The 17,256-nt window shown below is 45.7% G+C and overlaps 1 protein-coding gene across 1 annotated transcript in view; it reads right to left on the bottom strand.

Moving 5' to 3' along the window:
* Positions 1-14,742, bottom strand: part of LOC139397126 (procollagen-lysine,2-oxoglutarate 5-dioxygenase 2-like) — a gene marked incomplete at its 3' end in the record, with an annotated part of 67,321 nt that extends 52,579 nt beyond the window's left edge. Inside the window, exons 1-3 of the mRNA XM_071144000.1 lie at positions 14,654-14,742; positions 12,650-12,786; positions 1,376-1,539 (exon numbers count right to left, since the gene is read on the bottom strand). Of these exons, the coding sequence (XP_071000101.1) occupies positions 1,376-1,539; positions 12,650-12,786; positions 14,654-14,689 (337 nt within the window). The remainder of the gene's footprint in view (positions 1-1,375; positions 1,540-12,649; positions 12,787-14,653) is intronic.
* Between the last annotated feature and the right edge of the window lie 2,514 nt (positions 14,743-17,256).

Raw genomic sequence — 17,256 nt, 5'->3', positions numbered from 1 at the left:
GCCGTGCTGCAGGGAGAGGGGAGCAGCTGCTACAGGCTACAGGCTTTATAGAGGCTGAGAGGGGCCTACAGGAACACAACAATAATCAACCGTTCTACATTAAAAATAGCAGTAGGATGTTTCCACACCACACAGAAAGAATCATCATTACACAGTTCTGAATGTAGTGGTAAGTCAGCAGGATTGTCCCCCTGTTGGTCTATGGAGGTGATGAACGAGGTGCAGAAGACCTAAAGTTCAACAGAATCAACAGAAATACCTACTGTCCTCCAGGCAGGAAAGACCTCGCTGACTGTCTCAGTGCTTGTCGTGAAGTTTACAGAGAAAACACATTCTTTATTGTTTTTATTCTCTCTACATGAAAACACAGCCTGTGTGTGTTGTCCTTCCTCTATGAGCAATCAGTGTTGACACAGCAGAGTAGTGTCTATCAGGAGCGGTGACTAAGTTAAAGTCACCTCAAGTGCAATAGTTCAAAGAACTGACCTCATACTTCATCTGTGAGTTCTCTGAGGTCCTCTAAACTCTGGGCTGTAGAGGGAATTCTAAACTCTGGAGGGGTAGAGGGAATTCTAAAATCTGGAGGGGTAGAGGGAATTCTAAACTCTGGAGGGGTAGAGGGAATTCTAAACTCTGGTGGGATAGAGGGAATTCTAAACTCTGGAGGGGTATAGGGAATTCTAAACTCTGGAGGGGTAGAGAGAATTCTAAAATCTGGAGGGGTAGAGGGAATTCTAAACTCTGGAGGGGTAGAGGGAATTCTAAACTCTGGAGGGGTAGAGGGAATTCTAAACTCTGGAGGGGTAGAGGGAATTCTAAACTCTGGAGGGTATAGGGAATTCTAAACTCTGGAGGGATAGAGGGAATTCTAAACTCTGGAGGGGTAGAGGGAATTCTAAACTCTGGAGGGGTAGAGGGAATTCTAAACTCTGGAGGGGTAGAGGGAATTCTAAACTCTGGAGGGGTAGAGGGAATTCTAAACTCTGGAGGGGTAGAGGGAATTCTAAACTCTGGAGGGATAGAGGGAATTCTAAACTCTGGAGGGGTAGAGGGAATTCTAAACTCTGGAGGGTAGAGGGAATTCTAAACTCTGGAGGGTAGAGGGAATTCTAAACTCTGGAGGGTAGAGGGAAATCTAAACTTTGGAGGGGTAGAGGGAATTCTAAACTCTGGAGGGGTAGAGGGAATTCTAAACTCTGGACGGGTAGAGGGAATTCTAAACTCTAAATTCTACATTTTTCACTTCTCCCGTTGACTCGCCAAACCCAAACCCCGGTCTGGTCTGTCGAGTTTGTTTCACGAAGCTGTCCCGAAAGTATCGCAATGTTGGGCCTCTGTGTTTAGAAACTCTGTGATGACGGTGTTCTGGACCCACCTCCTGAGTTGAGGAAGCGCTTGCCGCTGCGGACGGACGGGTATTTGTCCTGTAGGCGTTTATCAGGCCAGACCAAACCCTCGGCAGCAAACAGGACCTTGTGATTGGCTTCCTGGAACTTCCTGAGTATCTCCTCTGGTCCCCCTGCGAAGATAAGATCATAACTGGAGAGAGAGAAGAAGGGGGGTAGAGTGAGAAAGTGAAGGAGAGAGAGGGCAGAGAGAGAAGAGAGAGGGGATAGAGAGAGAGGGTAGAGAGAGGAGAGAAGAGAGAGAGGGTAGAGAGAGAAGAGAGAGGGGGTAGAGAGAGAAGAGAGGGTAGAGAGAAGAGTAGAGAGAGAGGGTATGGAGAAAAAGGGTAGAGAGAGAAAGAGGGTAGAGAGAAAAGAGAGAGAGGGTAGAGAGAAAAGAGAGAGAGGGTAGAGAGTAAAGAGAGGGGGTAGAGAACCGAGAGAGACGGTACAGAGGGTAGAGAGAAGGGGTAGAGAGAGAAGAGAGAGAGGGGGAAGAGAGAGAAGAGAGAGAGGGTAGAGAGAGAAGAGAGAGAGGGTAGAGGGAGAAGAGAGAGAGGGGGTAGAGAGAGAAGAGAGAGAGGGTAAAGAGAGAGAGAGGGAAGAGAGAGGGTGGAGAGAGGAGAGAGAAGGGGTAGAGAGAGAAGAGAGGGTAGAGAGAGAAGAGAGACGAGAGAAAGAGGGTAGAGAGAGAAGAGAGAGAAGGTAGAGAGAAAAGAGAGAGAGAGGGTAGAGAGAGGAGAGAGAAGAGAGAGCGAGGGTAAAGGTTAAATAACAGCATATTTAGATTCAAAGTTATACTACTACTATGGGCAGCTTCCCCCATTTCCTCCTCGAACTCCTCTTATCTATTCAACATCTGATTATCACTCCTAGCAACTGGGCCCTAACTGTCTCTACGGTAGATATACATCTAAAAGAAGCCATTTATTTTCATCCTTCCCCTTTATTTAACCAAGTAGGCCAGTTGAGAACAAGTGAGACATGAGACATTCTTCACGCTGAAGCAGGGTGTCGGCTCACATTCATGCATTTAAATAGCCAATGAATGTGCAGATTGGCACATGTGTTTTTTATTATTGCTCATTGCAAAAATGATATTTTAGTCTCGGGAGGTGTATTTCCTGACCGACTACGAGGTTGGTTAATGATTGTCACCCAGGGAAATAGTATAAATTACAAGATAACTCAATAAATCTTTAAAAATTGTTTACATATTTGCCAAAGATGTTTCAGTTGCTCAATTGTACATCCAACTAAGGAGTTTGGTGCAGTATTTATCAAGTTAAAACAAAATGTGGGTTGTGTCGTCTTATGTAAACAGGTCCGTCTCTCTGTTTATACTAATGGATTGAGAGCAACACCCCAGCTGTTCACCCCATGTGGGTGGGCAAATGGACATCGTCGAATCAAAACCCGCCATTTATTTACCTGATGTGACGCACGGATGTTCCAAACTCCATTTTAGACTAGACTAGACTAGACTGATCCTATTTATAGTCGATGTGAATACTCAAATGATGTTTCTGACTCATATCGATGTCAAATAGGCTAATTTCTAGGGAATGTGTTGCTGTTTAAAGGCAGTTGCTCTTTAAAAAAGGCATTTAGGAAAGAATTTAGAATGAGAAGAATGCACACGCACGCACGCACACACGCACACACGCACGCATACACGCACGCACACACACACACACACACACACACACACACACACACACACACACACACACACACACACACACACACATACACACATACACACACACACACACACACACACACACACACACACACACACAGAAAGAGATGGTAAAGGACAGATCCATGACCCCAACACATCACGGTGGTATACTAGAGATGGTAAAGGACCCCACACGTCACGGTGGTATACTAGAGATGGTAAAGGACCCCACACGTCACGGTGGTATACTAGAGATGGTAAAGGAACCCAAGACGTCACGGTGGTATACTAGAGATGGTAAAGGACCCCACACGTCACGGTGGTATACTAGAGATGGTAAAGGACCCCGCACGTCACGGTGGTATACTAGAGATGGTAAAGGACCCCACACGTCACGGTGGTATACTAGAGATGGTAAAGGACAGATCCATGACCCCAAGACGTCACGGTGGTATACTAGAGATGGTAAAGGACCCCACACGTCACAGTGGCATAAAAGAGATGGTAAAGGACCCCACACGTCACGGTGGTATACTAGAGATGGTAAAGGACAGAGATCCATGACCCCCACACGTCACGGTGGTATACTAGAGATGGTAAAGGACAGTTCCATGACCCCAGGACGTCACGGTGGTATACTAGAGATGGTAAAGGACCCCACACGGCATGGTGGTATACTAGAGATGGTAAAGGACCCCACACGTCACGGTGATATACTAGAGATGGTAAAGGACAGATCCATGACCCCAAGACGTCACGGTGGTATACTAGAGATGGTAAAGGACCCCACACGTCACGGTGGTATACTAGAGATGGTAAAGGACCCCAAGACGTCACGGTGGTATACTAGAGATGGTAAAGGACCCAACACGTCACGGTGGTATACTAGAGATGGTAAAGGACCCCAAGACGTCACGGTGGTATACTAGAGATGGTAAAGGACAGATCCATGACCCCAAGACGTCACGGTGGTATACTAGAGATGGTAAAGGACCCCACACGTCACGGTGGTATACTAGAGATGGTAAAGGACCCCACACGTCACGGTGGTATACTAGAGATGGTAAAGGACCCCACACGTCACGGGGGTATACTAGAGATGGTAAAGGACCCCAAGACGTCACGTGGTATACTAGAGATGGTAAAGGACCCCACACGTCACGGTGGTATACTAGAGATGGTAAAGGACAGAGATCCATGACCCCCACACATCACGGTGGTATACTAGAGATGGCAAAGGACCCCACACGTCACAGTGGTATACTAGAGATGGTAAAGGACCCCACACGTCACGGTAGTATACTAGAGATGGTAAAGGACAGATCCACGGTGGTATACTAGAGATGGTAAAGGACAGAGATCCATGACCCCAAGACGTCAAAGTGGTGGTATACTAGAGATGGTAAAGGACCCCACACGTCACGGTGGTATACTAGAGATGGTAAAGGACCCCACACGTCACGGTGGTATACTAGAGATGGTAAAGGACCCCAAGACGTCACGGTGGTATACTAGAGATGGTAAAGGACCCAACACGTCACGGTGGTATACTAGAGATGGTAAAGGACCCCAAGACGTCACGGTGGTATACTAGAGATGGTAAAGGACCCCACACGTCACGGTGGTATACTAGAGATGGTAAAGGACAGATCCATGACCCCAACACATCACGGTGGTATACTAGAGATGGTAAAGGACAGATCCATGACCCCCACACGTCACGGTGGTATACTAGAGATATTAAAGGACCCCACACGTCACGGTGGTATACTAGAGATGGTAAAGGACAGATCCATGACCCCAAGACGTCACGGTGGTATACTAGAGATGTTAAAGGACAGATCCATGACCCCAAGGTGGTATACTAGAGATGGTAAAGGACCCCACACGTCACGGTGGTATACTAGAGATGGTAAAGGACCCCACACGTCACGGTGGTATACTAGAGATGGTAAAGGACCCCACACGTCACGGTGGTATACTAGAGATGGTAAAGGACCCCACACGTCACGGTGGTATACTAGAGATGGTAAAGGACCCCAAGACGTCACAGTGGTATACTAGAGATGGTAAAGGACCCCATACGTCACGGTGGTATACTAGAGATGGTAAAGGACAGATCCATGACCCCAAGACGTCACGGTGGTATACTAGAGATGGCAAAGGACCCCACACGTCACGGTGGTATACTAGAGATGGTAAAGGACCCCACACGTCACAGTGGTATACTAGAGATGGTAAAGGACCCCACACGTCACGGTGGTATACTAGAGATGGTAAAGGACCCCACACGTCACGGTGGTATACTAGAGATGGTAAAGGACCCCACACGTCACGGTGGTATACTAGAGATGGTAAAGGACCCCACACGTCACGGTGGTATACTAGAGATGGTAAAGGACCCCACACGTCACGGTGGTATACTAGAGATGGTAAAGGACCCCACACGTCACGGTGGTATACTAGAGATGGTAAAGGACCCCACACGTCACGGTGGTATACTAGAGATGGTAAAGGACCCCACACGTCACGGTGGTATACTAGAGATGGCAAAGGACCCCACACGTCACGGTGGTATACTAGAGATGGTAAAGGACCCCACACGTCACGGTGGTATACTAGAGATGGTAAAGGACCCCACACGTCACGGTGGTATACTAGAGATGGTAAAGGACAGATCCATGACCCCAAGACGTCACGGTGGTATACTAGAGATGGCAAAGGACCCCACACGCCACAGTGGTATACTAGAGATGGTAAAGGACACCACACGTCACGGAAGTATACTAGAGATGGTAAAGGACCCCAGGACGTCACGGTGGTATACTAGAGATGGTAAAGGACCCCACACGTCACGGTGGTATACTAGAGATGGCAAAGGACCCCACACGTCACGGTGGTATACTAGAGATGGTAAAGGACCCCACACGTCACGGTGGTATACTAGAGATGGTAAAGGACCCCACACGTCACGGTGGTATACTAGAGATGGTAAAGGACAGATCCATGACCCCAAGACGTCACGGTGGTATACTAGAGATGGCAAAGGACCCCACACGTCACAGTGGTATACTAGAGATGGTAAAGGACACCACACGTCACGGAAGTATACTAGAGATGGTAAAGGACAGATCCACGGTGGTATACTAGAGATGGTAAAGGACAGAGATCCATGACCCCAAGACGTCACGGTGGTATACTAGAGATGGTAAAGGACAGAGATCCATGACCCCAAGACGTCACAGTGGTATACTAGAGATGTTAAAGGACAGAGATCCATGACACCAAGACGTCACAGTGGTATACTAGAGATGTTAAAGGACAGAGATCCATGACCCCAAGACGTCACAGTGGTATACTAGAGATGTTAAAGGACAGAGATCCATGACACCAAGACGTCACAGTGGTATACTAGAGATGGTAAAGGACAGAGATCCATGACCCCAACACGTCACGGTGGTATACTAGAGATGGTAAAGGACCCCACACGTCACGGTGGTATACTAGAGATGGTAAAGGACCCCACACGTCACGGTGGTATACTAGAGATGGTAAAGGACCCCAAGACGTCACGGTGGTATACTAGAGATGGTAAAGGACCCCACACGTCACGGTGGTATACTAGAGATGGTAAAGGACCCCACACGTCACGGTGGTATACTAGAGATGGTAAAGGACCCCACACGTCACGTGGTATACTAGAGATGGTCATGGACAGATCCATGACCCCACACGTCACGGTGGTATACTAGAGATGGTAAAGGACCCCACACGTCACGGTGGTATACTAGAGATGGTAAAGGACCCCACACGTCACGGTGGTATACTAGAGATGGTAAAGGACCCCACACGTCACGGTGGTATACTAGAGATGGTAAAGGACCCCACACGTCACGGTGGTATACTAGAGATGGTAAAGGACCCCACACGTCACGGTGGTATACTAGAGATGGTAAAGGACCCCACACGTCACGGTGGTATACTATAGATGGTAAAGGACCCCACACGTCACGGTGGTATACTAGAGATGGTAAAGGACCCCAAGACGTCACGGTGGTATACTAGAGATGGTAAAGGACCCAACACGTCACGGTGGTATACTAGAGATGGTAAAGGACCCCAAGACGTCACGGTGGTATACTAGAGATGGTAAAGGACCCCACACGTCACGGTGGTATACTAGAGATGGTAAAGGACAGATCCATGACCCCAAGACGTCACGGTGGTATACTAGAGATGGTAAAGGACCCCACACGTCACGGTGGTATACTAGAGATGGTAAAGGACCCCACACGTCACGGTGGTATACTAGAGATGGTAAAGGACCCCACACGTCACGGTGGTATACTAGAGATGGTAAAGGACCCCACACGTCACGGTGGTATACTAGAGATGGTAAAGGACAGATCCACGGTGGTATACTAGAGATTGTAAAGGACAGATCCACGGTGGTATACTAGAGATGGTAAAGGACAGATCCATGACCCCACACGTCACGGTGGTATACTAGAGATGGTAAAGGACCCCACACGTCACGGTGGTATACTAGAGATGGTAAAGGACCCCACACGTCACGGTGGTATACTAGAGATGGTAAAGGACAGATCCATGACCCCACACGTCACGGTGGTATACTAGAGATGGTAAAGGACCCCACACGTCACGGTGGTATACTAGAGATGGTAAAGGACCCCACACGTCACGGTGGTATACTAGAGATAGTAAAGGACCCCACACGTCACGGTGGTATACTAGAGATGGTAAAGGACCCCACACGTCACGGTGGTATACTAGAGATGGTAAAGGACAGATCCATGACCCCAAGACGTCACGGTGGTATACTAGAGATGGTAAAGGACCCCAAGACGTTACGGTGGTATACTAGAGATGGTAAAGGACCCCACACGTCCTTTACCATCTCTAGTATAGGGGTCCACCGGGGTCCACCGTGACGACTTGGGGTCCTTTACCATCTCTAGTATACCACCGTGACGGTGGTATACTAGAGATGGTAAAGGACCCCAAGTCGTCACGGTGGTATATTAGAGATGGTAAAGGACCCCACACGTCACGGTGGTATACTAGAGATGGTAAAGGACCCCAAGACGTCACGGTGGTATACTAGAGATGGTAAAGGACAGATCCATGACCCCAAGACGTCACGGTGGTATACTAGAGATGGTAAAGGACCCCACACGTCACGGTGGTATACTAGAGATGGTAAAGGACCCCACACGTCACGGTGGTATACTAGAGATGGTAAAGGACCCCACACGTCACGGTGGTATACTAGAGATGGTAAAGGACCCCACACGTCACGGTGGTATACTAGAGATGGTAAAGGACCCCACACGTCACGGTGGTATACTAGAGATGGTTAAGGACCCCACACGTCACAGTGGTATACTAGAGATAGTAAAGGACAGAAATCCATGACCCCATAGTAGGATGGATATGTTTGATTTAATTGTGTTATAACATGTGGTCTGTAGATATCTGTGTTATAACATGTGGTCTGTAGATATCTGTGTTAGTGTAGATATCTGTGTTATAAGATGTGAACTGTAGATATCTGTGTTACTGTAGATATCTGTGTTATAACATGTGAACTGTAGATATCTGTCTTACTGTAGATATCTGTGTTATAACATGTGGTCTGTAGATATCTGTGTTACTGTAGATATCTGTGTTATAACATGTGGTCTTTAGATATCTGTGTTATAACATGTGAACTGTAGATATCTGTGTTATAACATGTGGTCTGTGGATATCTGTGTTAGTGTAGATATCTGTGTTATAAGATGTGAACTGTAGATATCTGTGTTACTGTAGATATCTGTGTTATAACATGTGAACTGTAGATATCTGTCTTACTGTAGATATCTGTGTTATAACATGGGGTCTGGAGATATCTGTGTTACTGTAGATATCTGTGTTATAACATGTGGTCTGTAGATATCTGTGTTATAACATGTGGTCTGTAGATATCTGTGTTATAACATGTGGTCTGTAGATATCTGTGTTACTGTAGATATCTGTGTTATAACATGTGGTCTGTAGATATCTGTGTTATAACATGTGGTCTGTAGATATCTGTGTTATAACATGTGGTCTGTAGATATCTGTGTTATAACATGTGAACTGTAGATATCTGTGTTACTGTAGATATCTGTGTTATAACATGTGAACTGTAGATATCTGTGTTACTGTAGATATCTGTGTTATAACATGTGAACTGTAGATATCTGTGTTACTGTAGATATCTGTGTTATAACATGTGAACTGTAGATATCTGTGTTACTGTAGATATCTGTGTTATAACATGTGAACTGTAGATATCTGTGTTACTGTAGATATCTGTGTTATAATATGTGAACTGTAGGTGGTGACGGTTTATTCAAAGATGACAAAACATAACTTAGCATCACAAATGTTTGACTTATTTACAAAAAAAAGCAGGAACTAACCTTCCAGTTGACCCACCAGATATATACATCAACACGTGTATTTGTGTTTTTCCTTAGGAATTAGTCAGCAGCATCACCCTTTCTGGAATTCAATGAGACACACTTACTCTGAGGTGGGGCTGTAATTATTCTGAGAGACTAAAGTCAACTCTGTGAACCCGTATCACAGTTACCTGCATCAGTAATTAGCTGGTTCTCCAACTGCAGCTTCAGAGATTTCTAGAATTAGGACCTTTCATGAAAGAAGGGAGGGTGTTTTAATACCGAGTAAACAGAAATCTCTCTCTCCCTCTCCCTCCCCTTATTAGCTGCTGTAATGATGTGAATGAACACTCAGTTAGATTTCAACAGGTCTGCACGGGTGAAAGGAGGTGTTTCTCCTAATATGGTTATAAATGGACTTCCTGTCATTTCCTTCCAAGTGCCTTAAATGAGACTGTTATGTTTAATTAACTAAATTGACCCTCCCAAAATATGAACGCGGCTATCGGATCTGTACTCTTAGATGGCTTTCTGCAGCACATACAATCCAAGAAAAAACACAATCGAAACTCTCTCATGTTTGCTGTTGTAAGTGGCAACGCATCAGCACCTTGCCAGGGTTAATTATCCATCCTAGAGACCTTACAGAGAAGCTTTGTGCCCATTTAATGAGATCTCAGGCAATAACAACACTACAGGAGCCAGCCAGTATCCCTGACACCACACCTACCAACCCTACCAGTCATCCATAACACTACCCCTACCACCCCTACCAGTCATCCATAACACTACCCCTACCACCCCTACCAGTCATCCATAACACTACCCCTACCAGTCATCCATAACACCACCCCTACCAGTCATCCATAACACCACACCTACCAGTCATCCATAACACTAGCCCTACCACCCCTACCAGTCATCCATAACACTACCTGTACCATCATCCATAACACTACCCCTACCAGTCATCCATAACACTACCCCTACCAGTCATCCATAACACTACCCCTACCAGCCATCCATAACACTACCCCTACCATCCCTACCAGTCATCCATAACACTACCCCTACCAGTCATCCATAACACTACCCCTACCACCCATATCAGTCATCCATAACACCACCCCTACCAACCATACCAGTCATCCATAACACCACCCATACCAGTCATCCATAACACTCCCCCTACCATCATCCATAACACTACCCCTACCATCATCCATAACACTACCCGTACCAGTCATCCATAACACTACCCCTATCACCCCTACCAGTCATCCATAACACCTCCCCTACCAGTCATCCATAACACTATCCCTACCAGTCACCCATAACACTACCCGTACCACCCCTACCAGTCATCCATAACACTACCCCTATCAGTCATCCATAACAGTACCCCTACCACCCCTACCAGTCATCCATAACACTACCCCTACCATCATCCATAACACTACCCCTACCACCCCTACCAGTCATCCATAACACTACCCCTATCAGTCATCCATAACACTACCCCTACCACCCCTACCAGTCATCCATAACACTACCCCTACCATCATCCATAACACTACCCCTACCACCCCTACCAGTCATCCATAACACTACCCCTATCAGTCATCCATAACACTACCCCTACCACCCCTACCAGTCATCCATAACACTACCCCTACAATCATCCATAACACTACCCCTACCATCATCCATAACACTACCCCTACCAGTCATCGATACAGGAGCCAGACAGTAAATATTCACACTATTGGCTCACAGCAGGAGGGGTTAGGATTTGTTTAAGGGACATCTGGGTCCAATATGGAGAAACTAGAAACCGTAACCTTTCAATGACCCCACAGCCTTAGTGGGCAGATTCTCTTCTTCTAGGAATCCAAGGCACTGAATATTCTAACACAAAGCACCAATGCATATTGCATACATGCATATTACATATGATGAGGAGTAAGATGAACATGGTCCAATTGACTGCTTTAGTTAACTCGTGATTTAGACATTTCAAATCAAATTTTATTTGTCACATGTTCCGTGAAACAACAATGCAGTTCAAGAAATACAGTTAACCTCTACGGGATTGGTGAACATTTCCCAGGACATAGACATATCTGATATGGGCAGAAAGTGAAGTTCGATAAACAAGAATTTAAGCTATCTAATTTAAAGTAGCTGTTACAGTGAAAGAACACCATGCTATTGTTTGAGGAGAGTGCACGTATTAATAAACCAATTAGGCACATTTGGGCAGACAAAATTTTGAAAATATATACAATGGTTCATTGGATCAGTCTAAAACCTTGCACATACCCTGCTGCCATCTAGTGGCCAAAATCGAAATTGTACCTAGATTCCTAGGTACAATTCCTAGTTACAAAATCTATATTGGCATTTCTCTTGCATTTCAAAGATGAAAAAAATTCAAATACGCATATTTTTGTCTTCGTATTATATTTTACCAGATCTAATGTGTTATATTCTCCTACACTAATTTCACATTCCCACGCACTTCAAAGTGTTTCCTTTCGAATGGTATCAAGAATATGCATATCCTTGCTTCAGATCCTGAGCTACAGGCAGGTAGATTTGGGTATGTAATTTTAGATGAAATCTGAAAAAAAGGGTCTGATCCTTAAGAGGTGAGAATATTTACTAAATAAATACAATGAAATACAGGGGGTACAGGTACCGAGTCAATGTGCAGGGATACAGGTTAGGTCATTTGTACATGTAGGTAGAGGTAAAGTGATTATACATAGATAATAAACAGCGAGTAGCAGCATTGTAAAAACAAAGGGGGGTGTTAATATAAATAGTGTCTGGGTAGACATTTGATTAATTGTTCAGCAGTTTTATGGCTTGGGGGTAGAAGCTGGTAAGGAGCCTTTTGGTCCTAGACTTGGTGCTACGGTGCCACTTGCCGTGCGGCAGCAGAGAGAACAGTCTATGACTTGATTGATTGGAGTCTTAGACAATTTTTGGAGCCAACTGAGGGCCTACATTTGAAGCATTTCAATCTTAAAGTAATACATTGGTAACTATTACATAAGTGAATTCTCTCTGCCCCTCGGAAGTGTGATGTACAGTCCAGGTCATCCTATGGTCGCCGATTCTCCTACCTGTCAACAGACAGCACCACCAGGTCTTCTTGGTCACTCAGTCCTTCCATGGCTTCCTTCAGTAATCTCACCTTCTGTCCTCCTCCAATGGAGCGCCCCACATCCCCACCTCTCCACTCCTCTCCCATGCCCAGGACCTGTGGCAGAGAGACAAGGGACATGTCAGGGTCAGGGGTTAGAGATCAGGGGTTAGGGACCAATGCTCTTAGCACTGGCTGAGGACTGAGCCCTGGCTGAGGATGGGGACTGAGGCCTGAGGACTGAGGCCTAGCTGAGGATTGAGGACTGATACCTGACTGAAGACTGATACCTGACTGAAGACTGAGGGCTGACTAAGGACTGACTGAGCCCTGACTGAGGACTGAGGCCTGGCTGAGGACTGATGACTGAGGCCTGGCTGAGGACTGAGGCCTGGCTAAGGACTGAGGACTGAGGCCTGGCTGAGGTTTGAGGACTGATACCTGACTGAAGACTGAGGGCCGACTAAGGACTGACTGAGCCCTGACTGAGGACTGAGCACTGACTGAGGACTGAGCCCTGACTGAGGCCTGACTGAGGACTGAGCCCTGACGGAGAACTGAGCCCTGACGGAGAACTGAGCCCTGACAGAGAACTGAGTTTGAATAACATTTATGTTATGCAAAGTCAGATTTAGTAAAGTTTGACAAGGGCTTTGCCCCAGGAATCCTCTGATGACAGCTAACACGTTTCCCATAGCCTCAAGTCTATGGCTAGTTCCCCTGAAAGGTTATTACTTCTTATTTAATAGTTCAATCAGTTAATTATTTGAGGTTGAGATTGAGCAGGAGTAAAATAATTACAAGAATAAATATGTCTTGTAGGTAATATCCTGTTTTGCATATTTAAAGAAAGGCACAATGCCTAATCAATGTGGTGGAACTAAACGAGAGAGACGGTGCACAGTAGAACTAAACGAGAGAGATGGTGCATGGTAGAACTAAACGAGAGAGAGACGGTGCACGGTAGAACTAAATGAGAGAGAGACGGTGCACGGTAGAACTAAATGAGAGAGAGAGACGGTGCACGGTAGAACTAAACGAGAGAGAGACGGTGCATGGTAGAACTAAACGAGAGAGAGACGGTGCATGGTAGAACTAAACGAGAGAGACGGTGCACGGTAGAACTAAACGAGAGAGAGATGGTGCACGGTAGAACTAAATGAGAGAGAGACGGTGCACGGTAGAACTAAACGAGAGAGAGACGGTGCATGGTAGAACTAAACGAGAGAGAGACGGTGCATGGTAGAACTAAACGAGAGAGACGGTGCACGGTAGAACTAAACGAGAGAGAGACGGTGCACGGTAGAACTAAACGAGAGAGAGACAGTGCACGGTAGAACTAAACGAGAGAGACGGTGCATGGTAGAACTAAACGAGAGAGAGACGGTGCATGGTAGAACTAAACGAGAGAGAGACGGTGCATGGTAGAACTAAACGAGAGAGAGACGGTGCACGGTAGAACTAAACGAGAGAGAGACGGTGCAAGGTAGAACTAAACGAGAGAGAGACGGTGCATGGTAGAACTAAACGAGAGAGACGGTGCACGGTAGAACTAAACGAGAGAGAGACGGTGCAAGGTAGAACTAAACGAGAGAGAGACGGTGCATGGTAGAACTAAACGAGAGAGACGGTGCACGGTAGAACTAAACGAGAGAGAGACGGTGCACGGTATAACTAAACGAGAGAGACGGTGCACGGTAGAACTAAACGAGAGAGAGACGGTGCATGGTAGAACTAAACGAGAGAGAGAGACGGTTCATGGTAAAACTAAACGAGAGAGAGAGACGGTGCATGGTAGAACTAAACGAGAGAGAGACGGTGCATGGTAGAACTAAACGAGAGAGAGACGGTGCACGGTACAACTAAACGAGAGAGAGACGGTGCATGGTAGAACTAAACGAGAGAGAGACTGTGCATGGTAGAACTAAACGAGAGAGACGGTGCATGGTAGAACTAAACGAGAGAGACGGTGCATGGTCCTTACCTTGACAGTGTAGTTGAAATAGTCGGCTGACTGCATGAAGCGGCGATAACCATCAGTCTCCTGTGTGGCAACGGTGAGGACCAACAACTTCTCTGGAAAGAAAGGAAAACAAAACATTAAACCAGATCAAGAAGTGTGTAATCATCATAATCATACAGGCAAATTAAACCAATAGACATTCATTACTTTTATTGGTCCTATGTCCGGCATGATGGCAGTTTACCCGATTGCAAGGAAGGCCTGCATTCTTACCACAGTGAAATGTTTGGATAAGGAAATTGAGGAACCATTTTATTGCTCCAAAGCCTGGCGTACATTTAAAGAAACAACTCGCACCAAAATATACATGTTATTTCATCCCTATAAAGTAGTGGGTATCCCGTTCCTCCCAGCATGACCCTAACCAACCCACAGACCGATGTCAACACATTGATGACTGCCTGGCTTAGCAGCACTAGGACACGTCTTAACATCGAACGGACAGAACAGCTACATACAACATGAGGAATTTGTATACTAAAGCATATTTCAGACAAGGTAATTTTATTATTGGGGTGATAGGAAGTACCCAGACCTCCAAGTTTCTGGAGCTCCAAGTACCCGGTCGCACTTACATAAGGCACATTTCCTCTGGGTGTGAGGGCTGAGGCTAGGGCTAGGGTTGAGGCTGCGACCAGAGATACCTCCAGTAAGAGAAGTCAACGCCACAGCCTCATGCGAAAACACACCAAACTGGGGTAAGAAGTAAGGAGGGGGAGGGAGGTAAGAGCTGAGCTCTGATTGTTTGAGGGAACAGTCCCTGAGAAATGTCACGAAAACATACCCTGGGTGGAAGGAGGGTGTATTCATTATAATGACAAATACTGCATCAATATCACTGTAGGGAAACACCTCCATCTAACTGATACCTCCATCTAACTGATACCTCCATCTAACTGTAGGAAACACCTCCATCAAACTGTAGGGAAATACCTCCATCTAACTGATACCTCCATCGAACTGTAGGGAAATACCTCCATCTAACTGATACCTCCATCTAACTGATACCTCCATCTAACTGTAGGGAAATACCTCCATCTAACTGACACCTCCATCTAACTGTAGGGAAATACCTCCATTTAACTGTAGAAAACACCTCCATTTAACTGACACCTCCATCTAACTGATACCTCTATCTAACTGATACCTCCATCTAACTGTAGGAAATACCTCCATCTAACTGTAGGGAAATACCTCCATCTAACTGATACCTCCATCTAACTGTAGGGAAATACCTCCAACTAACTGTAGGAAACCCCTCCATCTTACTGATACCTCCATCTAACTGTAGGGAAATACCTCCATCTAACTGATACCTCCATCTAACTGATACCTCCATCTAACTGACACCTCCATCTAACTGTAGGGAAATACCTCCATCTAACTGACACCTCCATCTAACTGTAGGAAACACCTCCATCTAACTGATACCTCCATCTAACTGCAGGAAACACCTCCATCTAACTGATACCTCCATCTAACTGTAGGAAACACCTCCATCTAACTGATACCTCCATCTAACTGTAGGAAACACCTCCATCTAACTGATACCAACATCTAACTGATACCTCCATCTAACTGTAGGAAACACCTCCATCTAAATGATAGCTCTATCTAACTGTAGGAAACACCTCCATCTAAATGATACCTCTATCTAACTGTAGGGAAACACCTCCATCTAAATGTAGGGAAATACCTCCATCTAACTGTAGGGAAATACCTCCATCTAACTGACACCTCCATCTAACTGTAGGGACATACATCCATCTAACTGTAGAAAACACCTCCATTTAACTGACACCTCCATCTAACTGATACCTCTATCTAACTGATACCTCCATCTAACTGTGGGGAAATACCTCCATCTAACTGTCGGGAAATACCTCCATCTAACTGACACCTCCATCTAACTGATACCTCCATCTAACTGAAACCTCCATCTAACTGATACCTCTATCTAACTGATACCTCCATCTAACTGTGGGGAAATACCTCCATCTAACTGTAGGGAAATACCTCCATCTAACTGTAGGGAACACCTCCATCTAACTGATACCTCCATCTAACTGAAACCTCCATCTAACTGCAGGAAATACCTCCATCTAACTGTAGGGAAACACCTCCATCTAACTATAGAAAACACCTCCATCTAACTGTAGGGAAACACCTCCATCTAACTGATACCTCCATCTAACTGACACCTCCATCTAACTGACACCTCCATCTAACTGTAGGAAACACCTCCATCTAACTGATACCTCCATCTAACTGTAGGAAACACCTCCATCTAACTGATACCGCCATCTAACTGATACCTCCATCTAACTGTAGGAAACACCTCCATCTAAATGATACCTCTATCTAACTGTAGGAAACACCTCCATCTAAATGATACCTCTATCTAACTGTAGGAAAACACCTCCATTTAAATGATACCTCCATCTAACTGTAGGGAAATCCCTCCATCTAACTGATACCTCCATCTTACTGTAGGGAAATACCTCCATCTAACTGTAGGGAAATACCTCCATCTAACTGACACCTCCATCTAACTGTAGGGAAAT

The sequence above is a fragment of the Oncorhynchus clarkii genome, unplaced genomic scaffold (assembly GCF_045791955.1).
Source record: "Oncorhynchus clarkii lewisi isolate Uvic-CL-2024 unplaced genomic scaffold, UVic_Ocla_1.0 unplaced_contig_10198_pilon_pilon, whole genome shotgun sequence".
Taxonomy (NCBI): Eukaryota; Metazoa; Chordata; class Actinopteri; order Salmoniformes; family Salmonidae; genus Oncorhynchus; species Oncorhynchus clarkii.
This window is presented reverse-complemented; position numbering and strand designations above follow the sequence as displayed.